Source organism: Notamacropus eugenii, chromosome 3 (genome assembly GCF_028372415.1).
Source record: "Notamacropus eugenii isolate mMacEug1 chromosome 3, mMacEug1.pri_v2, whole genome shotgun sequence".
Classification (NCBI taxonomy): Eukaryota; Metazoa; Chordata; class Mammalia; order Diprotodontia; family Macropodidae; genus Notamacropus; species Notamacropus eugenii.
In genome coordinates, this window is record NC_092874.1 from 221,531,325 (window position 1) to 221,555,255 (window position 23,931).

At 44.2% G+C, this 23,931-nt stretch overlaps 1 protein-coding gene across 7 annotated transcripts in view; it reads left to right on the forward strand.

Annotated features, from left to right (window-relative positions):
• The first annotated feature begins 533 nt into the window (after nt 1-533).
• Nucleotides 534-23,931, forward strand: part of KCNH3 (potassium voltage-gated channel subfamily H member 3) — a 42,300-nt gene continuing 18,902 nt past the window's right edge. For all 7 annotated transcript variants that reach the window (XM_072654603.1, XM_072654597.1, XM_072654600.1 and 4 more), the window contains exons 1-7: nt 534-5,506; nt 9,066-9,299; nt 10,179-10,313; nt 12,850-12,983; nt 13,327-13,570; nt 13,903-14,060; nt 14,192-14,399. In XM_072654603.1, coding sequence (XP_072510704.1) covers nt 5,431-5,506; nt 9,066-9,299; nt 10,179-10,313; nt 12,850-12,983; nt 13,327-13,570; nt 13,903-14,060; nt 14,192-14,399 — 1,189 coding nt within the window. In that variant the 5' untranslated portion in view covers nt 534-5,430. The remainder of the gene's footprint in view (nt 5,507-9,065; nt 9,300-10,178; nt 10,314-12,849; nt 12,984-13,326; nt 13,571-13,902; nt 14,061-14,191; nt 14,400-23,931) is intronic.

Consider the following 23,931-nt stretch of genomic DNA (forward strand, 5'->3'; position numbering starts at 1 on the left):
GTGAATATAATTAAAGATTACTGACCCCTCCAAAAGTTGCTTTCCTTTTAGAAAAGCAGATCTAAGAACCTGTGCTAGCAGGTCATTCTGGATGTGTCAGGGTGCTTGCTGCTACAGTAGCTAAAGGATTCATATTTTCAAAACCTGAGTTTCCCAACTTTCTGCACTTAAATCCTTTGGAATTTTAATTCACTCCAGTAAGACCCAAAGCCACTGACTATCCCCCATACCTGGAATTCTTTTTCTCTTTATTTCCGCCTCCCCCCTCACCATTTCCCTGGCTTCCTTCAAGTCCCAACTAAAATCCCATTTTCTGTAGGAAGCCATTCCCAATGATTCCCTTTAATACTAGTTCTTTCCTTCTGAGATTATCTCTAATTTATCCTGTAAATGTTCATAATGGTTGTTTTCATGTAACCTCCCCCTTACAGTCAGGAACTGGTTTTGCCTCTCTCTCTCTCTCTCTCTCTCTCTCTCTCTCTCTCTCTCTCTCTCTCTCTCTCTCTCTCTCTCTCTCTTCCTCCCTCCTTTTTTCCCCCATATCCCCAGTACTTAGCACAGAGGCTACCACACTATAAGTGCTTAATGTCTATGGACTTGACTTGACAAAAAGGATTGAGGCAAAGGTGGGGCATTAATGCTCCAAGAATCTACGTCTTTTCATCATTGTAGAGCCCTCCTTACATCAGTACATGCTTTATCCTGTGCAGCACAGTTTGAACAAGGGTTACCTGTAAGGTGACAGGAGCACATTAGGGAATGGAAGAGAACACACAGACACCAAACTGTTCAAGGCATAGCCTGGGCAGTCTCGGGAATAAGCCACCGCCTCAAGCTGCTTCAGGAGTCAACTTTTACTTAGAAATTGATGTCATGGTTACATCCCAAGATAAGGAGAGGCAAACATACATTTCCTGGGAGAGCACACAGATATACAATGTATAATTTTTACAACCCATTGTCCTGTCTTCATGATACAGAATTCTGTACAATTTACTTAGGGGATATTCTGTCCAGCTGGGTTCCCAAGGAGGCATGCTTGACCTCACATCCATGTCCTTTGCTGCTTATGGGGCTTGGAAATCAAGCTGCAGTAGGATGGAATCCCACAAGTACATATGACAACTGCTAACAAGATGAACTTTGAAAGTTATTGTCTCTGAAAAATAGATTACCCAGTGGTCAGTCTGGTAATGAGTTGGTAATGAGACTAGACTGGTGCTCAGACAATAAATGACAATAAATCCAACATCACACCCATACTTAAAGCCTTTCCAATTTGAGAGAATCTGTTATGCTCTCCTGGCAAAACTTGAATGTAGAGTAAGACTTTAATGAAGGTAATGATTGGAAATGCAGATGTCATGTTCTTAGATGACCTTAAGATAACATATGGCGTGGAAGTCAGTATTGAGTATTTGCTTACGGTCAAGTCAAACCAGAATTCTACCAAGACCTTTATGTTAGCATCCACAAACATTTACCATGAGTCAATTATATGCAAGTTCTTGAGCTAGGTGTTGGAGATTTAAGGAAAAGGGAGGGGAATCCTCAAGGAGCTTACAGCTGAGATGGGGAGAAAGTGTATGTATAAAAAGAGAGATAACTCAATGGACTGGGATGGGGAGGGAAGGCTCCTAATCCTGAAGACTTTTTAAAGATTTCTTTCTGGAAAGCACTAAGGGAATAATTCCTATATTCCTCTCAGAGAATAATATTGTAATGATGCCAAGCCATTATAAATACAAACCTGGCCAGAGAAGAAGGGATCCCTGGCCAGGGTCCTGATATGTCAACTGCTTCCCCATGCTAGCCTGACTACTCTGGTCTAGGAAGATGAGAGCAGAGCAGAGAGGAGATGAGACTAGAATGAGGAGAGAGGAACACCAGCTCTGTTCCTCGACAGCCACCTGTTCTCATCTCATCCCCTACACATTGTCTGCTTGCTCTGTGATTGGGAAGCCTTTTTTTTTTTTCCTTTTTTTTGTCTTTTGTGTCTCGAGGTTTTCTCTGCTTTGCTTTTCCCCTCCCAGCCTCCCTCCTTGTTCCTTTTTGTAGATAAACTCCCACGGGCCTCCCACACCAGTTTCAGAATATAGCCTCCTGGGTTTGTTCTTGTTGACAAAGACTTCCAGTTCTTCCCTGAAAAAGGCTCCCCCTACCAAAATAAAGAGGAGTTCTCGGAGAGAGGGCTAATCCTAGTCCAAGACAAGACAGCATGTAGTAAGGTCAGAGGTCACTGTCACATCTGCAATTCATTCCACCCCTCTCAGTGTTTCTTTCCTTCCTGTCTGTCTGTTCTGCTGTCTAAGAGAGTCTAAGAGAGCATATACTGTGGCTTGGGAGGAGAAAGGAGAATATTCAAAAGGGGACTTTAGACTAAGACCTTATAACCATACATCAAATAAGTGTTTTAAATCAAACCAGATGGAAAGATCAAACTTCAGGAATATGGGAAGGGGAGAGTTCCCCACTCTCTTCTCCCATTATTCTCTTGTGGGTGGTAGTGGGAAGGATGGTTTTCACAACCTAATGAAAATCAGTCCCTAAACCTGGAGGTATGATAAGAAATGGAGCCAGGTCTTGTCTGAAAAGGACCCCCCACCTCCCTCCCACAGGCTGGGTGCTGGATAGAGACCCCAGAGATACGGCCTGACCAAAGCTCTGGAGAAACAGTGGATTGCCGGGGTCATTTTGAGCTTCTGGAGACCTCTGACAACTAACATCGGCTACCTAGGATCTGAAAAAATCAGGGCCAGCGGTGACTAGACATTAAACCACCCCAACCCAAACATAGGAGCTCCCATCTAGTAGGCTCTTTAACGAGGAGTTCCCCTCCTCTGAAAAAAGGTTATCTCTGGTGGAAGAGACTTAGTATGGGGACTCCACACGGCCCTAGGGGCTACTCAACAAGCATTTATTAAGCGCTTAGCTAAATGGTGCAGGTTACTGCGGAAGAATAAACTCAGATCTTTCTTTCACCCAAGTTCAATGAGGAGGAACCGGGAAGGGGGATGGAGTAGAGGAAGAAGGGTAATCTCACTTTCACTTTACGCTGCCGAGCCCCAACCACCTCCTTCAGTCATTTAAATAAGCTCCCCGGCTCATTTAAATACAGGTGTCTGCGGCTTTGATCTGGTCCACCTATGGGGCGGGGAGGGGGGAAAGTAGGGGAGTACGTCTAATGTGTACATGTCTATTAGTTTGATCTGTCAATCCCCCTCCACCCACCGCCCCCGAGCCTGGTGGAGAGTGCTGGAGGGGGTGTGGGGTAGGAGCCTTGCAAAGCCTCTGCTTCACTTGGAGACAAATTGCTGTTTTGGCCCCAGCGGCTCAGCTCAGCGAAGGCGGCTGCTGCGCTCAGTGGCAAACAGTGGGAGGGGGGAGGAGTCGGGATCTGGCAGCTGGGGAGTGGGGGAAAGAGAAAAAAAGATGCGGGGCGGGGGGGCCAGAGGACTCTAGGAGGCGAGGAGGATATGAGAGAGGATGGAAGAGAAGAGACCTGAAAAAGTATGGACCCAGAGGTGGAGAGGCGTCTAGGAGCCGGTGAAACTCTGTAGAGCTGGCTTTCCCTAGAGGTTGGACAAAGGCCAATCAAACTGTCCTCCCGGAATCCGAACTAGACAGAGGTCATTTTGCTCTTTTCCCGGGTCTGAAGGCCAGACTTGTCCCCAATGTCTTCCCCCCGCCCCTCCCCTGCCACACATTGTCTTCTCCTTTATTGGGAAAAAAAAAGTGACTCCGTATTTTCCTAAAAAAGAACGCTGGATCTGGAGTCAGAATCTAGTTCAAACACTGGCTCTTCCATTTATTCCTGGTACGACCTCGGACAAATCCCTTAATCTCAAGAGTTTCCAAGCGAGGTTGAACAGAGGGGTTTCCGAGTTCTCTTCCAGGTCTTATCGATTCTATAACCCTATAATCCATACCCTAGAAGGCAGGGAAATTTCTTCCTCTCCTTCTCCAGACGCCCCCCTCCCCCACCTCAGCAGTTGCTGCCAAGCCTCTTCTGTCCAGGGGTAGAAGATAATTATCTGAGGCAAAATACACTACCTGACCTTGCTCCCGCGTCCAGGGTTCGGAGATCAGACGCAAAATAAGTCTGAGGCAGGGGTTCTTGAACTTTTTGAAAAATCCATTTTGATAACTATTTCAATATAGTTAGTTTCCTTTGCAACTTAGTATTTTATTTTATGAGTTTAAAAACATCCTGAGAAGAACTCAGACTTCACTGGAATGACTTCATAAAATAGGTCAAGAACCTTGCTCTAAAAGGTTTCTCCATTCCTAACAAGCTAAGTCTCAGCACTCGGAGGCCCCCTTTGAGCAACCAGAGTACCCCCTCCCCTCCTGGAGTTGCTCCTTCAGTCCTTCTGCCCTCCTGCTCCCGTTGCCGTCTATAGTTCGGCTCATTTCCTAGAAAGACTAATTGGGGTGCCCAGCCTAGAAGTCGGGTATCTTGTCTCCGAGCTCGGGTTCGAGGCGCCACTCAGACCCTCCTTTGCTAGTTCGACTCTATCTTGAACTCTGCTAGACGCGACCTCTTTCAACTTTAGCATCTCCGAACCCTATTAGCCTTCAATTACTTCAGCCCAGGTTTCTACTCTGCAGTGGAGACTCAGCCTCGAATGAGCAGCTTCCGACCCTGAGAGTTCCCTTCCTCCAGCTAAGGCTTCTTTCCATCCCCAGGGTTTCCCCGCTTCCCGCTAGAGAACACCTTTGGGTAAAAACTGTATAGAAGGCTCTTCCAACAGCGGGAAAGGCCAGAACTGCCTGGGCGATCTCCGCTTGGTGTTGCCGCGCGAGGCACTGGGTGGGATGGGGACCCCTGAACGTACTGAACTGTTACTTCCACCGCGTACCCCCTTTCCCCAATCCAGGTCCCCATCCCTCCGAGGAGCCTCAGACTTGGTACCTCTGCAGGCAGCCTGTGCCTTTAAGGAGCCAGCCCTGGCAGGGTGTGCCCTGTCTCCATGGTTACTCCGGTGCAGGCGGCAAGTTGGTGGGGAGGGGGGGGGGGGGCGGATCGGGAGCCGCATCTCTCCATCAGACGGAGGTAGCTGCAGGGACCTGGAGCCGGGCCGGGATCCAAACCAGTAGAAGGGAAGCGGGACCCGAACCCTAGGAGCACGGGAGGAGCCCAGAGACATGCTACTGACCCCGACGGAGCGGACTCCCCCTCGCACTGGGGCCGGGGAGCTGTGGCTGGGCTGCGCCCCCAGACAGCTACCCTAGGACCCGCGCCCGGGGAGACGGCGCCGGGGGCAGCGCCCGGCGCCCGCTGGACTGGCGGGGCGGGGAAGGGCGCGGCAGGGCAGAGAAGGAAAGGACTGCCCCCCCTTCCTCTCCTTCCCCGCCCCCCGTCGGCGCTGAGGCCCCCCCCGCCCCGCGCCCCTGGAGGGATGGGGCAGGCGGCCGCGGCAGCCTAAGATGCCGGCTATGAGGGGGCTCCTGGCGCCGCAGAACACCTTTCTGGACACCATCGCCACGCGCTTCGACGGGACGCGTGAGTTCACCGGACCCCTTTCCAGGCGGGACCCCTCTCCCGATGGAAGCTTCCCCTACACACACCAGCCTAGATTTCCAAAGAATCTCTAGTTCCCTTCCCAAGAAAAGATCCCCATGGGGGCTGCTGACCCTCCCTTACGGCAGGGGGTCTTAATGCTTTTTGTGTGTCATGAACCCCTTCAGCATTTTTGTGAAGCCCATGGGTCCCTTCTCAGAATAATCCTTTTAAAATGCATAAAATAAAATACAGTATTACAAAGGGAACCAATTATATTGAAATAAGATTTTTTAAAGTTTACGGACCCCTTGAAATCTACCTTGCCCCAAGACCTCCTGGCCCTCCAGGTCCATTCCCACTTTGCAAAATTCTTCAAGATGGACCTTCGTCCAATCAAATTCTTCCCGGGAAGGCGGGGGGAGAGGAGGGGTGGACAAGACCCTCGCGAGTGGGCGGGAGGAGAGGGGCAGAGGTAACCAGAGTCCTCCTGTAGCTGGCTGAATGGTCTGGGGCTTGGGAAGGTTTGCTTACCTGGCGGGATGCCTCGGAGCGCCTGCTCACCCTCCCCCACAAAAGGATGAATGGAAGGAAGTAGGCACCCTTGCAGCTGACCTGGAGCAGTCCCCCATCCCCCACTTTCTGCCTCTCAGCCAAACCCTAGGTGGGGTGGGGATCCTAAATGATCAGGCTGAGGGTTCAAGGTCAGAAAAAGGAGCTTTGGAAAGGGAATGTGAAAGAGCAAACAGAACTGGCCAGAGGGGAGCATAGCATCTCCTCACCAGCCAGAGCTTCATCGCCCACCTGCATATACTCCACCAAAAAAACAAATAATCCAACCATATTAAAGCGACAATTGGAGGGATCTAGCCGGAAAGCTATAGTAACTTCCACCTCCACAGGAAAAAAAAGTCAAGTGATATCAAGGTTTGGGGCCCCCACACTAACCTAAGAGTGGCTGAAGAGCCAGAAATTGGGGCTTTGGAGCAGAGCATTGGTCTGGGATACATGGAACCTATGTATTGCTTCAGGTACCCATACCCTGGAATCAGGGGGAGTCATGACAGTTGCCCCTGGGCCAGCAGATGTGTGTGTGTGCACAACTCAGTAATTGCCCATCCCATTAGCCCCACTCCCTCCCAAATCATTTCCCCTAGGATGGTCTCTCCAGTCACTTGGTGAGGGATAGATGGGGGGGAGTGGAGGATGGGAAGGAAGGATGCTGGGAGCTGAAGGAGCTCCCACCATCTGCCTTTCCATATGTTTGGCACCAGCCTAGCCCTCTGATTCAGCAACACCATTACCACCCCCAACTACATCTTCAGCCATCATCTAGGGGACCACTCTGCTTCAAATCTCAGGGCCTGGGGCCGGCCAGACAGGGCCCAGGGGTTTGTCAGTCAGAGGATTTTCCCACCCCATCCTCCAGAGGTGGAACAGAATGAAGTGGGAGGAAGCAGGAAGCCTAGGAAATCTACAGAGTGGGTTAACCAGTCATGAGTGGTGCCAAGGAAGGATTAGGGGCAAGCAGCTAACCACGGTACACCTACACTCTCATCTAGATTTTCCAAGATGAACATAAAAGAGACAGTCACACTTCTCCACTATCCAAGATTCATTTAAGAAGCCTGCAACAGGACACACACGCTCCCTTAGGCCTTCTGGGAGAGATACATCAAGACAAATCAACCAACAAAAAACTGTGTCTTTTATGTGCCAAGTACTATCTAGCTGCTGGGGAAATGGACAAGTGAAACGGTACTTAGCCAGAGGAGACTACAGGTGTATGTGTGTATGCATATAAACACATACATGTATATATGTACATATACATTTATGTATCTGCATTTATATACATATGCAAATATGTGTGTATATATATTGTGTATATAGGTATATTAGATCTAATTTTGTGAGATAGACACTAGTAGCTAAGGAAAGCTAGAAAGATTTTTTGTGGCTATTGCTTGAGTAGCATCTTGAAAAAATTAGGCTTTCTCAGGGTAGAGGCACCCCAGACATGGGTGATAACCAGAGCAGAGACACTGAGATGAGATGCCTTGTGTGAGGATGGCCCGTTTGAGTGGATTGTACTGTAAATGAAGGGGAGTAATGTGTAATAAGACAGGAAAAGTTGACTGGGGCCAGTTTGTGAGGGGTTTCAAAATGCCAGAGGAATTTATATTTGATCTTATAAGTAATAGGAAGCCACTGGAGGATATTGAATGTGAAAGTGACATAGTCAGACCTACACTTTGGTAAATTACTTTTGGAGCTTGTGGAAAATGGATTAGAGTTGGGAGAAACTTGAGGCTGAAGCCAATTAGGAAGTCACAGGTGAGACATGATGAGGACCTGAACTTAATTGCTGGAGAGAAACAGACAAATATGAGAGATGTCAGGGAAGTAGAAATAACAAGATCTGGCAACTGAATGGATGTGTGGGGTGAGTGATAGTAAGGAGTCAAGAATGACATCAGGTTTGTAAATCTGATTAACTAGAAGAATGGTGGCAGCCCCTAGGTTTGGGGTTGGGGCAGAGAGTTTGGGATGCCCGTGGAATACCTGGTTCAAAATGTCCAACAAGTGACACCAACAAGGTGATGAGAGATTGGGGCTCAGGAGATCAAGACAAGGGTTAGATATATAGCCCTGGGAGTCATCTGCTTAGAGATGATTATGAAACCTATGTCAGCTGATGAGGTCACCAGATCATCCAGGATGTATACCCAAGGGGATAGTATAGGTTGGAGGAAAGAGAGACTGACATAAAGGGCATACATTAACACACATAGACACTCACCACACATAAACCAGGACAGACGCTTAAGGGTACACAGAAACACAGACACACACATACATATAACAGATGCTGTCTAGGACAAACAGACATGCACTAGGGGAAAAAAAAGCACAAGGATATTAAACAACAATGGATATATTGCTGAATTGTCTAGGACACAAACACCATGAGTGACACAGTCACTTCTAGAGACGGTTGACCTAAAGACACAGAATTGGAATCTGAAAAAGAGGAACATGGCAGGCATTATCTTTCACTTAACACTTATGCTCCCTGGTTCATTAGATTCCAGAGTTTCACAGGGATGGAGGTAATAGTAGTCCTCTACTCTGTGGTCATATCTGACACTCCTAGGGGAAGAATTGCCCTACCCTAGGGGTATTGGAGGAAAAAAGCTTGGTAGAGCGGGGAGCTGGGGAATAAGAAGAAAAAGAACCCCCAAGGGGAAGGAATAAAACCTTAGCTTCACTCTAGAGTTGGGCATCCAGATTCCAGGGTCCTTTTTGTGTCTCCTTCATGATTTTTCTCCCCCTTCCCCTTCCCTAAGGCTTCTTAAATTCAACCCACAGAAATAGATTGGAGATGGAAATTGAACTGGGGGAATTCTCATCTCCAAGAGGCTGAGCCCCTCTCCAATCAAGCTGGTTAACAACCTGCCTAAGCACACTGCATACACACCTATATCCCCTGCCTCTCTCTCCCTCCTTACCTGCCCAGGCTATGCTCTTTCTTGCAGACAGATTGTCGATTCTCTTGCAGACAGTAACTTCGTGCTGGGCAATGCCCAGGTTCGGGGCTCCTTCCCTGTGGTTTACTGCTCTGATGGCTTCTGTGACCTCACTGGCTTTTCTCGGGCTGAGGTCATGCAGAGAGGCTGTGCCTGTTCCTTCCTCTATGGCCCTGACACTAGTGACCTTGTCCGTCAGCAGATCCGAAAAGCCCTAGATGAGCACAAGGAGTTTAAGGCTGAGCTGATTCTATACAGAAAGAGTGGTAAGCCAGGCATAATCCCCTATCCCTACCTGCCAGCCAAAGGCTCCCAGTTCCAGCTAATTCCACCTTTTCCTACTCTTTCTGTCTCCTTCTATCCCTTCTTCTCCCTGTCATCTATGCCTCTTCCATCCCCTTTGCCTGCTTGCCTATCACTGTACCCCATGCCCTCCTCCATTTAAAGACATCTTCTCTCTTCCATCCCCCCACTCTAAAAAAATTAGCAACAAACTGAAGCTCTTTTCCCCTTAACATTTTGTTTACGTTGTACTTCACTCTACTTCAGTCCTATCCCTGCCTTTGTTTCTCTCTCCCTCTCGACCTACTCATGATCCATCAGGTCTACCTCATGGCAAGATAATCTCATCTGGTCCTCTAGCCCATCCTGGGAACCCTCTTGTTTTCTCCTGGGTGGGAGGGGGCTCAGACTCCGCTACCCTCTTCCTCATCGCTAAACTTCATGCTGATAGAAAGTTCTTTCTGCTATCTAAGACAGACATCCAAAGATAAGCACACAAAAATAATTCTCTCTTACTGTATGTGTGTACCTGTGCCCCCACCACCACCACACGCCATCAGAGAGTTTGTCTCTAGACACACTGTGACAAACTTCTACCATAGCCCCTATTCTTTTTGGCCCAATCCTCAATTCAGACAAACAGTGAGTGATTCTTCCTCTTCATATGATAACCCTTCATGGTATAAACAAAACCAGTGACTAAGTCACCCATATCCTTTCCTTCTCCATCCTGAATCATTCCCCCTCGCTTCTCCTTCCCTCCCCTCTTCTCTCAGAGAAACTGTTTTCCATAGGGGGAGGGCAGAATTTTTTTAGGAGCCAGGTCAGAGTCTTGGAGCTAGGGTAGCTGTCTTTGTGCCTAGGTCTTCCTTTCTGGTGCCTCTTGGATGTAGTGCCCATCAAGAATGAGAAAGGGGAGGTGGCCCTCTTCCTGGTCTCCCACAAGGACATCAGTGACTCCAAGAACCGCGGGGGACTAGACAACTGGAAGGAGGGAGGTGAGGATGAATGATGGATCCACTCAGTAGTCATTTATCATAGGCTTCCTATGAGTGGCAAAGCATTGTGACTAGTGCTGGGATAGATCCAAAGAAAATGAAGATACAGAAGCCCCCACAGGGGTTGGCTTGACTAAAGTGACCTGGTTATTCTGATGCGATGAGGGTTCATCCACCCCAAGGGAGAACAACAGTGCCTTCAGGTAGTCCTGGCTCCCTAGTCACCTAGCTGTCTTGCAGTATAATACTCAACCTGGGAAAATCCTTTGTTTTTTCAGTTTAGTCAAAAATCAGGTTGATTTTTTTTCAGGAGCATGTTGGAGCTCTATAGAATACAGATTTATGAACCAAAGTTAACAAAAATTTAATCATAGGGCGGACTTGGCTGGCACAGTTTATGGTACCCTTGTCTCTGATTCCTTCTCCCTACTGTCTGGAGAACCCTGCCTCTACACACTTTTGTTCAATCATAGTGTCTCTCTCTCTCTCCCTCTCCTTTTCTCTCTCCCTTCCCTACCCCACTTCTCTTCTCCCTCTCCCTCCTTCTTTCCTTCCCTTACCCCCTCTCTCTATCCCTTCCTTCTTCCTTTCCCCTTTCCCTACCTCCCTCTCTCCCCTCTTCCCCCCTTTCCTATCCCTCTTTTCCTCTCCTATTCCTCTTTCTCTCCCTCTTCTCTCTTTACCCCATCTCCCTCTTTCTTTCCTCCACTCTCCTCCCTCTGTCTCTTTCCTTCCTTCCCCTACATTTCTCTTTCTCTCTCTCTTACACACACACACACACACACACACACACACACACACACACACACACATACACATACCTTCTCTATCTTCTCCTTTCACTTCTTTCCCTTCAGGGAAGGGGGAATGCAATTTTTTGGTCTCTCAGCTTATTAGAAAAATAAATAGATTTAACCCTTATTGGAAAAAACTATTAATATTATCATTAGCTATAATTTAAGGTTTGAAAATCACCTGACAAATATCTCATTTTATCCTCATAATAAACTTGGGAAGTAGATGCTATTGTCCCCATTTTACACATGAGGAAACTGAGATAAATAGGTTAAGTGACTTGTCCAGTCACATAGCTAGTAAGTGTCTGAGGCCAGATTTGAACTGAGGTCTTTTTGATTTCAGATCCAACACTCTATCCAATATACCATTTAGTTGCCTTTAAACTAATAAGCTTATTATATTTTAATCTCTATTGTAATAACAATAATAATGGTAGTATTTGTAGTATGTCATATTTTATACAGTAATTTAAAATACTTTCTTTGCAGAGATAAGTAAGACAGCATTATTATCTCCATTTTACAGATGAGAAGACTAAGGCTTACAGCTTATGATTTGTTTATGGTCATGAAGCTATTAAGTGTCAGAACCAGAACTATAATCAAGGTCTTCTCCCTCCTAGGTCAGCACTCTTCCCACCTCCCCAAAAGGCCAACACCTATTTATCCAGATTGCTTGTCTAGAGCTCTCCCGATGGGGACCTTAGGACTGCTTCACACAAGGCAGCCTGATATATAGGAAAGAGTATAAGACTCACAATCAGAGAGACAAGGGCTTGAACTCTTTCAATGACTACCAGTAATCTGACTTTGGGATAAGATACCCCAGCTTAGCCTCAATTTCTTTGTAAAACACGTGTAATGATACTTGTTCAACCTACTTCACAGAATTTTCATGAGGATAAAATAAGTAAATGAATATGGAAGTAATTTTTAACCATGAAGTGTTGTGCAAATGTTCTTCTCATTGGCATTGTTATTATAGGATCATAGGACTGAGAACTGAAAGGGACCTTAGAAGTCATTATCTCCTAACTCATTACTTTTATAGAAGAGTAAACTAGGCCCAGAGAGGTTGAGAGTTGTCCAGGTAATAAATAGGAGAGCTGGCATTCAGATGATGGTCTCCTGATTCTAAGTCTAATATTCTTTCTCCCTTATACTTCAGCATAGTCTTGGCCTGGGAGCTAGGGCATCCAAGATCCTAGGTCTTCCCATCCACCTTTGCCTGCTTGCAGAAAGACCTAGGCCTCTCACTGTTGCTTGTCCTATTTCCACTGGGTTCTTCACTCTCCTATCTCTGATTACTGGTGGTTACCTCGATCTGCCTCCAGGTTGCTATGCTATATCCTATAGTGTCTATATACTATATCCTGTCTACATATTGCTGTGTAACATATCCTATTGTGTCTGCCCCTTCCAATGGCTCTAATCTGCTTGTTTCTAAGAGACCATGATTTCTTTCTTCTGGGATAAGGGGCAGGAAAAGGAGAAAATTGGCGCATGAATTTTCTGAGGGAGCCAGCCTATAGTTGGAAAGGAGAAGAGATGCTCTTGAATAAATATTAATTGATTAAGTGATTGATAATTCCCTCAAGGGAATAGATTATTCAGCTCAAACCAAAAGAAAGGTACCCTGACTCACTCTGTACACACAAGGCAGTATTGTGGGTTAGTTGTCTGTGTATCTGCTTGTTTTCCTGTTCATCCTCTCATCCTCAAGGGCCCCTTTCCCACAGGCGGTGGGCGGCGTAGGTACGGCCGAGCAGGGTCCAAGGGCTTCAATGCCAATAGGCGTCGGAGTCGGGCTGTGCTCTATCACCTATCTGGGCACCTGCAGAAGCAGCCAAAAAGCAAGCATAAGCTCAACAAGGTTGGAAAGGGGACTGGACTGTGCTGCGTTGGGCGGGTCTGGGAGGGTGGTGAAATTGGGAGAAGGGGAGAGGCAGGAATATTCAGATGTCAATAGAGACAAATGGGCTGAGAGAAGGCAGGGTGGGACTCTCATCACTACCCACAATTCCCCATCCCCCCAGCAAGACTAGATCCCAAGGGCTCAGGCCACTCTCTCCCCAACATAGTCAGGAAAAATGTAAAGCATTCATTGGCCAAGCCTCCTGGGCACTATACCCTAGAAGAGTCCCAGCCTGGTAGGACTGGGCACTGGGTGTGGGAAGAGAATGTGTGTATTCCCCTAATCCTTCTCTCCACGCTAGGGTGTATTTGGGGAGAAGCCAAACCTGCCCGAGTATAAAGTAGCTGCCATCCGGAAGTCACCCTTTATCCTGCTGCATTGTGGGGCACTACGGGCCACCTGGGATGGCTTCATCTTGCTTGCCACACTCTATGTAGCTGTCACCGTCCCCTACAGTGTGTGTGTCAGTGCTGCCCGGGAGCCCAATGAGGCACGAGGCCCACCCAGTGTCTGCGACCTAGCTGTTGAAGTCCTCTTCATCCTTGGTATAGCAACATTACTCTTAAGATTTCAGGTTCTGGTTAACCACTCCCACCCCAATGTGGCCCTGGCCCTCAGAAGCTAGGATCCAGGGTCCCTGTCCCTGTCAGAGTTCCCCTATCCTTCTAAGGTGTGGTCCAGGCTCTCTCTCTCTAGCTCAGCCTCATTACTCACCCCATGAGTTCCATCTGGCAAAAGCAACCCAGCCTTGGTATCTCCCCAATGCTGCAGTATCCCCTTCCCACTGCATCCCTCCCTCTGTAAGTAGGGCCTTATCTCTCTCTGCCACCCTGTTCTCTCCGTGTTCATACTTCTGTCCTCCCTGGGTTCCCTGCAGACATTGTGCTGAATTTCCGCACCACATTCGTGTCCAAATCAGGACAGGTTGTATTTGCCCCACGTTCTATCTGCCTCCACTATGTCACCACCTGGTTTCTACTGGATGTCATTGCTGCCCTGCCCTTTGACCTGCTGCACGCCTTTGAAGTTAATGTGGTCAGTAGGCTCAGTGCCTGGTGGGAAGGGAAGACTGGGTGGGGAGTGATTAGGGCTTGGCTGCTGGGGGAGCCAGCTGAGCTGGGTGGGAGCTGGTGGTGCTGAAGTGACTTCCCTCTTCCCTTCTCTAGTACTTTGGCGCTCACCTGCTGAAGACAGTGAGGCTGTTACGGCTGCTCCGGCTGCTTCCCAGGCTGGACCGATACTCTCAGTACAGTGCCGTGGTGCTGACGCTGCTCATGGCTGTCTTTGCCCTGCTTGCCCACTGGGTGGCCTGCATCTGGTTCTACATCGGGCAGCAGGAGATTGAGAGCAGCGAGTCTGAGCTCCCTGAAATTGGTACGGTGGGCACGGTAGGGGCAAGGGGCACTGAAAATAGCTACTTGCAAAGGCATGATATGTGATTGTGGGGGGTCCATGAAAGTAATTATAGTATAGGTTAAGGGATCCTGAAGAGTGTACTCAGGTATCACACCTAGGGGTGTGTCTGTAACATACGTGACTAGTATATGAGGGAGTGTCATTCATTCCTTCCTTCCTCTTTTTTTGTCCCTTAAAAAAAATTACCTTCACTAAACCTACTGTGTGCATGGGAAGAAATATAAACATAAATGAGATATAGTCACTGCCCTCAAAGTACTTATCATATAGTGAAATGAAAAGAAATAAATAAAATGCTAAGAGTAAATTGGTCAGTCATACTAAGTGCCTACTGTGTGCCAGGAATTGTGCTAAGTGTTGGTGATGCAAAGAAAGGGGAAAAAAAAAACCTTGCTCTTGAGGTGCTCAAAGTCTTTGTGGGGGCGGAGATACAACATGATTGTTTATAAACAGGACTTTTGGGGAGAATAAAGTACCATGAAATCAAATGGGAGAGAAGTCACTTCTTATCGGGAAACCAGAGGAAAGTTCATAGGGAATTTAATATTTTATTTGGACTTTGAATGATGTCAAAAGATAAAGCCAATTAGGGGAGAGCATTCCAGGCTCAGGGAATAACATGAAACAAAGGTAGCGAAATCGAATTCATATTCTAGAGAAGCAAAATGTCCAGTTTGTCCGGAAAACAGGGTATTAGGGAGAGTAGTGTTAGAGAGAGAAGTCTGGAGAGAGACAGTTCGGAGCCAAGTAGGACTTGGTTTGGTAGGCAATGAGACGCTACGAGATGTTTTAGAGTTTTTAGAGTGGTTTTAGATATATTGTGATCTCAGTTGTGCATTAGGAAAATTAATCTGATGACCCTATTTAGGACGAATTGAGTGTGAAGAGACTGGAAGCCAGGAGAGACACTAAGAAGCTATTCCAGGAGGTGGGGACCACAGATGTGGAACACTACATATAGTATCAATTTTGTTTCATTTTGTTTTTAATACATTGGTGTTGTCTTGCAGTTGTTTTTAGGCTTGTCTGGTCTTTATGACCCCATTTGGGGTTTCCTTAGCAAAGACACTGGAGTGACATTTCCTTCTCCAGCTCATTTTACAGATGAGGAAACTGAAGCAAACAGGGTTAAGTGACTTGCCCAGAGTCACCCAGCTATTTACACATCTGAGGTCAGGTTTAAACTCCTATCTTTCTGCCTCCAGGACATGCACTCTATCCACTGCACCACCTAGCTGCCCGCTAATTCACTGATAGGTTTTGATTTTTTTCTCCTTGTTACTCTTTTTATATTTCTTTAAAAGTATACAAACCTTTGCAACAAGGAATGGCTCTTGGGGAGGGGGAAGGAGGAAGGGATCATCCCACTGTGGGATAGCTGTAGTCCATAAGTTTTTCCTTAAATCAAACCTAAATCTTTTTCTCTGCAACTTTTCCATCCATTACTCCTTGTTCTTCCTTCAAAGGCCAAATAGAACAGATCTAATCTTTCTTCCCCAAGAGAGCCCTTTAAATACTTGAAGCCTGCTATCATATCCTTCAGGCTAGATATTTCCAGTCCCTTCAGTTTATCCTTTTGCAGAATGATCAGGAATCTCTTCACCATCCTGGTCACCCTTCTTTGAAAGCTTTCCAGGTTATCAGTTATCCAGAACAGAACATCATACTCCAGATATCATCTAAATGGGGCATCAGGATTAACACTGCTTTGTTTTGGACACTATGAAGGAAAGAAAGAAAGAAGCACATATATATGCCAGGCACACAACAGCCCTGAGAGGTAGGTGCTGTTATTACTGCAATTTTATAATTTTGGAAACTGAGTCAGAGGTTATGTGATTTGCCCCAGGTCACCCAGCTAGTAAATGTCTGAGGCAGGATTTGAACTTCCAACTGGAGGCTGGGAGTGGAGTGGATGATCTATGAAGAGTTTTTTTTATCACTTTGGGATTCCCTGACTTTGAGTCAGCCCTAGGCTAAGGATGGTCTTCCTGGGAAGAACTTCTTACACTTTCTCGTCTACTATTACATGATCAGGTACAGTTGAAGTCTCTTTTGTTACAACAAAAGGCAGAGTCAGCACTCCATTCACTGCGCCACCTGGGCATCTGCCCCTGCTCCTCTTAGTGCTGCCACCTCACATTTTGGACACTCAATTTGCAACCCACTAAAACCCCCACGTCCTTTTCACATGAGCAGCTTTCTAGTGATGTCTTCCCCCCACACACAATATTTTACGTGTTAATTAGATGTTTTGAACCACTGTGTAAGTCTTTTTACATTTATCTCCATTAAATACCATCTAACTAAATTCAGCTTACATGTTCTATTTCATCAGATCTTTTGGGAGGGAGCACTCTTGATTCTGTCATCCAGAATATTAGCTGTCCCTCCTAGCTTTGTGCCACTGGCAAATCTGAGAAGCATGAATAGAAATTGAAATGTTATACCACCCAGAACCAAGGACAGAGCCTTTGGGCCTTCTACTAGATACCTTCTAAGTTGGCATCAAACCATTTCCATTCTTTCGGTCTAGCCATTCAGGCAGGTTTGAATCCACCTAACTACGGTTATCTGATCCCATGTTGCCCCATCTTTTCCACAAGGAAAGAGTAAGAGACTGTCAAACGCTTTGCTGGGATCTAGGTCGGAGCTCTTAACCATTGAGTCTGTCATAAATCCCTTAGGCAGCCTAAGGAAGCTTATGGACCCCCTCTCGCAATAAGGTTTTTAAATACATTAAATAAAATACGTGGGGCTACAAACAAAACCTGCCATGTTGAAATGGTTATCAAAAATATATGTACATATACATATATTTGTGTATATATACATATATGTATGTGTTTATATATGTTGTATACATGCATATATAATATACATATATACACACATGCACACACACATATGTGTATATATACATCTATTTTTAAGTTCATGAGCCCCAGGTTAAAAACCTCTTACCTAAATCATCTCTATCTATAACATTTCCCAATCTAGCCTAATAATCTTGTCCATAAAAGGAAAATGAGGTTATCAGGCACGATCTGCTTGTCGCTAGTGTATTTGTTGTGTCCCTAATCTGTTGCTCTCTCTTTTGTTTCTTGGGAGAGACTTGCCGTCACGGATTCCAGTTTTTGGATTCCACCAATTTTTTCTGCTAGACAGGACACACATCCTGCTGTTTATTCTTTTCTAAATTCTTATCTCATTCTGATCTGCTTCAGGAACATTCTGAAACATGTTGCTGGGTTTTCATGTTCTTTTGGGAATACTTAGGGTTCAACGTTTCCTCGGTGTTGATTGATTTTCCTTTATCTTGCAGCATTTATTTAGATACGCTTGAAATCCTTTAGAAACATTGGTACTCTTTCCCCCTTATGATTTCAGTACCTTTTCTGTTGATTTATCTGCTTGTGCCCTAGGTTTTTAATTGAATTTTCTTTCTTGTGAGAGAAAGATATTTGGTGAATTTTGACTTTTCCCCCCTTATATTCCCCTGTCTCTAATTGTCTGATTTCTTCCCCTTTTAAGGTGATTTTATTCTTGGGGTTAAACCTCAAAGCTGCTTTAGACTCCTGCCACATTGGGGAATTCATTTTTCATCAACTTTCAGCTCTGCCCGAAGTAACTTCTAGGGTACAGAATTGGCCCCAACAGGGTGCCAGACCCCATTCCTCAAAGCCTATGCAACCCCCTCCCTTGCCCCCTGTCCCCTACTCCTTGTCCTAATTCAGATCCTTATGTGAGAAAAAGATTTCTCATTCCACTTCCCTTATCAAACTGTATTAATTTTTTTTTGGTAAAAAGCTCTTCAATTTTGTGTGACAGCTAATGTTTATATAGCATTTTAAGACTTGTAAGGCATTTTATATATGCTAACATTTGAATCTCACAACAGTGTTGGGAGGTAGGTGCTATTATGATGTTCTGACTTTCCCAGGGTCACAGAACTAGTAAGTGTCTGAATCAGGATTTGAACTCGTCTCTCTAATTCCTACTCCAACTTTCTATTCACTGTGCTACCCAGCTGCCACTTAAATTTAAGTGTGTAACTTAAATCATAAAGTTCTTACTTATATTAAATGCATATTTACTGGAAGTTCTACCCACTGGTCCTCTGTTTCCTGGAACTACACAATACACATTTTATCGTCTCTGGGTCTATAAGGTATCCAGCGTGGCACAGTGGGAAAAAACAACCAAAACAAAATCCTAATTTTGCTTTGAACTAGGCGCGTGATCTTGGATAAGTCACAGAATCATAGACTTAGAGACACAAAGTACCTAAATCTAGTCCAACAGCCTTGGGTTGTTTTTTAAAATTATTATATTAATTTTTATGGATGCCTTTTGTTTTCCTATTGCATTAATTTCTGAATATGCCTTCCCCTTCCTTACCCAGCAAGCCACCCCTTGTATTGAAGATTTTAAAAGAAAGAGAAAGAAAGGGGAAGAGTTACATTTTCTTACCTCCTTACTGGAGCCAAGCCTAGTCATTATAATTACACCACATTCTGGTTTTGTAGTAGTAATAGCTGTTTTTGTTGTTTCTGTTTATGTTGCATTTCTTTTTTTCCTGGTTCTTCTGACTTTACGCCACATCTTACCATACTTCCCTAGGGGCAGCTAGGTGGTGCACTTGACACTCACTAGCTGGGTGACCTTGGGCAAGTCACTTAACCCCAATTGCCTCATCCTGGGTCATCTCCAGTCATCCTGATGAATATCTGGTCACTGGATTCAGATGGCTCTGGAGAAGAAGTGAGGCTGGTGACCTGCACAGCCCTCCCTCACTCAAAACAAAGTCAAGTGCAAGTCATGTCATCATTTCTCTGATGGCATGATCTTCTTCGGCAATGAAGGATGAACACACACACCATTCTTCCCTAAATCCTTCATTATTTCACTGTAGGTACTCATCCAGGATACCCCATCTTAGGTGCTCTAACAGGGTATCAAAAAAATTCATTAAAAAAAATTTCAGGCTTTTTTTCCCCAAAAAATGATTTTTAGACAGCAAGACTTTTTCTTTTTCTTTTTTTATTAAGATCTTAACAAACACCAAATAAAATGAACATTTCCATACACACTGTGGAACAGAAGGAAAGGATCATACATGAAACTACAAATCTCTATGATGTAGAACTTGCCGTTGTTAATTCAATATGTAACTTTCAAAGTTGTCCTGCTTATCTGTGATTCCTTCTGGTCTCTCTTCTCATTGAGGGAGCGGAGGGGAAGACTATTTCTAACCCAGTCTCTCTCCCACCAACTCTCCCCAAAAATTGGGAAAAAAAGAAAACAAAACCCTTGTAACAAACATACCTAGTCAAATAAAACAAATCCCACATTGGCCACATCCAAAAATGTATGTTTCATTTTGCAAATCTCTCAGGAGAGGGGTTGCATATGTCACCTTCAGTACTCTGACATCATGACTTATCACTGTATTGATCAGAGCTCTTAAGCCTCTCAAGGTTGTTTGCCTTTTTAGTGTTGATTTTGTATAAATTGTTCAGTTTCTGCTCACTTCACTCAGCATCAGTTCATAAAAGTCTTCCTAGTTTTCTCTGAAACCATCACTTTCATCATTTCATACCACAATTTGTACATCGATTTCCCCAGTTGATAGAGACTCCCCTTAGTTTCTATTTCTTTGCCATTGCAAAAGGGGCTTCTATAAGAATTTTTTTATACACATGAATCTTTTTTCTCTTTCTTTGATTTCTTTTGATTGTAGGCCTAGTATACGATGGGATCAAAGAGTTTGTACATTTTTGTGACTTTTTGGGAATAGTTCCAAATTGCTCCTGAAACGGTCATACCAATTCACAGCTCCATGAAGAGCCCCAGTGCATTAAGGTGTCTGTTTTCCCACAGCCCCTGCAACATTTGTCATTTTCTTTTTTTCCTTTTTGTCACCTTTGCCAATCTGATGAATAAGAGATGGAACCTCAGAGTTGCTTTAACTTGTGTTTCTCTAATTATTATTGACTTGAAGTATTTTTATAAAATATAGTTATTGATAGTTTTGAAAACTACCTATTCATATTCTTTGATCATTTATCTATTGAGGAACAACTCTTGTTATAAATCAAATTCGATTTAACAAATAGTTATTAAGTGTCTACTATGTGCCAGGCGCTGTGCTGAGCACTGGGGATACAAAGAGAGGCAAAAGACAATCCCTGGCCTCAAGGAGCTTACAATAAATATAATGAACTGTAATAAATTTAATAAATTCAGATAATTTCTTTATATGTCTGGGAAATGAACACTTTACCAGAGAAGTTTACTGCAAAGATTTTTTTTTCATAATTAACTTTCTCTTCTAATTTGAATGGCATTGATTTCATTTGCACAAAAGCTTTTTTAATTTTATGTAATAAAAATTGTCCATTTTATCATCTTCTTTGACCTTCTCTCTAACTCCTCCCCTATCCATAATTTTGAGAGGTAATTTTGCCATTGTTTCTTTAATTTGTTTATGATGTGATCTTTTATCAGTCATATATCTATTTGGAACTTGTCTTGATACATAGTGTGAAAAGTTGGTCTTAATCAAATTTCTGTCAGACAGCCTTCTAGGGTTTCCAGCAGTTTTTGTTGAATTGTGAGTCCTTACCACAATAGCTAGGACCTTTGGGTTTATCTAACACTATGTTACCATTTGATTCTATATCTTGTATACCTATTTTTTCCCACTGATCAGCCTGTCTATTTTTAAGCCCCTATTGGATGGTTTTAATGATTTTGTAGTAGTACTGCTAAGGCTCACTTTCTTCTTGACCTTTTGTTTCTCTAGATAATTTTTTCTAGCTCAGACAGTAATCCATTAGTAGTTTACTATTATGCAAAGGAACAAATAAATTAATTTGGGTAGTATTGCCATTTTTATTATGTTGGCTTAGCCTACACATGAGCAATTAATATTTCTCCAATTACTTAAATCTGTCTTTATATCTGTGAAGATTGTTTTGTAGTTGTATAATTCCTGTGTATATCTGGATATGTAGCAAGTACTGTATACATTCTGGTTATTTTAGATGGAATTTCTGTCATTTCATGCTGAATTTTGTTGGTAATGTATAGAAATGCCAAGGATTTATGTGGATTTATTTTATATTTTGCAGTTTTGCTGGAGATATTAATTATTTCAGTTAATTTTTTAGTAGACTCAGGTTCTCTAAGTAAGCCATCATATTTTCTGCAAATGAATATTTCCTATGCCGTGCTTATTCTCCCAATTGATTTTCCTTATTTTACTGCTATCGCCAGCATTTCTACACTATATCAAATAATAGTGGTGATGATGCATGTCCTGGTTCTACCCTTGATCTTACTGAAATAGGAATTTCAGATGTTTCCTCAGGTCAGATCAACTACTGTAAAATAACGATTAGACTTTTTAAATTGAAGTGAAGTAATTTGCTTCTCAGCATTATGGAGACACGGAGGCACATCATGAGATAATAACTATCATGATTTTGTGGGTGTTAGAAGCTTGGTGCTTTTTCACAGGAATTAATCTGCAAAGGAGTATGAGTTGTAGAAATATCTTTTGACTGAGTTGTTGATTCTATTATACAGACTTTACACCATAATTAGAACATGTTGAAAGATGTAAAGTACAGGTGAAGGATTATGGGGATGGAGAAGCCATAATGGAAGGGGAAAGGAACTTGTTAATGGAGGCCAGAACAGTCTCATTCCAGAACAGCATCATCAGGCTGCAGATGACCAGGCTGAGCTAGCCTGGGTTACAGTTGTGTACTGGATAATCACAGCCCTGTTGAGTGCATTCAGGAGGCTGTTCCATCATTAATATATCAGAAGTTAAATATCACTGGACCAACCCTGGGAAACTCTTATGGGGTCACGGAGAGGGGTGACTCCAGATCTGAAAGAAGTTGAGATCATCACCCACTATTACTGCATCTGGCCACCTAAACTTGTAGGACCTCAAGAACAAGCCTTGGGGAACCTTTCCTCTCCCATACCTCAACCCCCATTGCCATGTTCCCACAAGTTGCTGGACTCCTACTCTTAACTGGATACTGAACACCCTCCCCTTTGCATTCTCTAATTTTGCCTGAAATAACCTAAAGCTACATTCTATTATATGACTTTTGGGTCTACTACCCTCTTCACAGTAATCACTAATTAAGGGCCATCTGCCTTACCTGTGCTCCCCAAGGTCCACTGGACTTTACCATCTGCCTTACTGCTTTGCCTCCAGACCCTCAGGACCACCTGGTCTTTCCATCTACCCTGAAGCCGAACCCCCCTATATATGTTGTCTCCTTCAATTAGGATGTGAGCTCCTTGAGAACAGGGACTGTCATGTGTTTCTATTTGTATCATTCAGAAAGTTTGACTTTGGTAACTCTCCAATGCCTGAGGAATGGAAGGATCTTTTGAGGAAGAAATTCAGTGCAAGGACTCGAGAGCTCTTGCTGAATGGGTGGGACACAGGGAGCAACAACTAATCCTTCTAACGGTGATCTTAGAAGATAGCTTTTTTGGATATGGAAACCCTGAAACACCATTTGAAAAAACTGGTCCTCATCAGAGAGTCCTTGCCAATAATAGTGGGACATAAAAAGACTGGAAACACCCAGATTTGTGTAGAAAACCAGATGCAGAACAAGAGGACTAAGGTGGGCTAGTACTCTGTGCCCCAAGTCCAAGCTGTTCATTGGGCAGCCAGGGGTTTTCAGTATTGTAATTATGCAATAAACATGACTAGATTTCTGTGGCAGAGGAAAGTAGAAAACACAATTTTCTGGTTAGCCAAGAGTACTCCAGTTTTAGAATATGCCTCAAGGAATCCTGGGGGCACCAATCACATTGTAACAGCTGATGGAGAAGGTGGTGAAATACATTAACATTTGGAAATGCTGGCATTCCTAGATGATATCTAGGGATCATTTGGAAAGACCTTAGACCCCATGAGAAAGACCAGTCAAAGTGTCGTATTGGCTAGAAGGTAGTCTGAAGTTGGTTAATTGGGTCAGTTTTGCATAGACTCTGTCATATGTTTCATGGAATGAACAGTGAACCAGAGAAGACAAGAGTGCTCATCAACTGGCCATGTCCAAAGAACCTCCATCAATTAATGACTTTTTCGAGGATTTGATGGCTATTATAAAAAATTTGTGATGAGCTATGCTATTGCTAAGCCATAATCTTGTGTGGCTCTTTCAATATTATTTGGAGATCATTGGGATGATCTTAAAAGATGTTAAAGACCTGGTGAAATATTTCACACCTATGCTAATTTTGTCCTGTGAAGCCCTTTATCCTGAATACTCATGCTAGCCTGGTGGGCCAAGCAATAGTCTTGTACTTGGAAAATTATGGTCACTAGAAATCTGTTATGTTCACCAGTAGAAGATACTGACAGGGAGACTTGGTATCTTATACATAAACTGGAGTTCACAGAGAAGTTCAAAGTCTATATATGTAGAACTAAACTTGAATTATG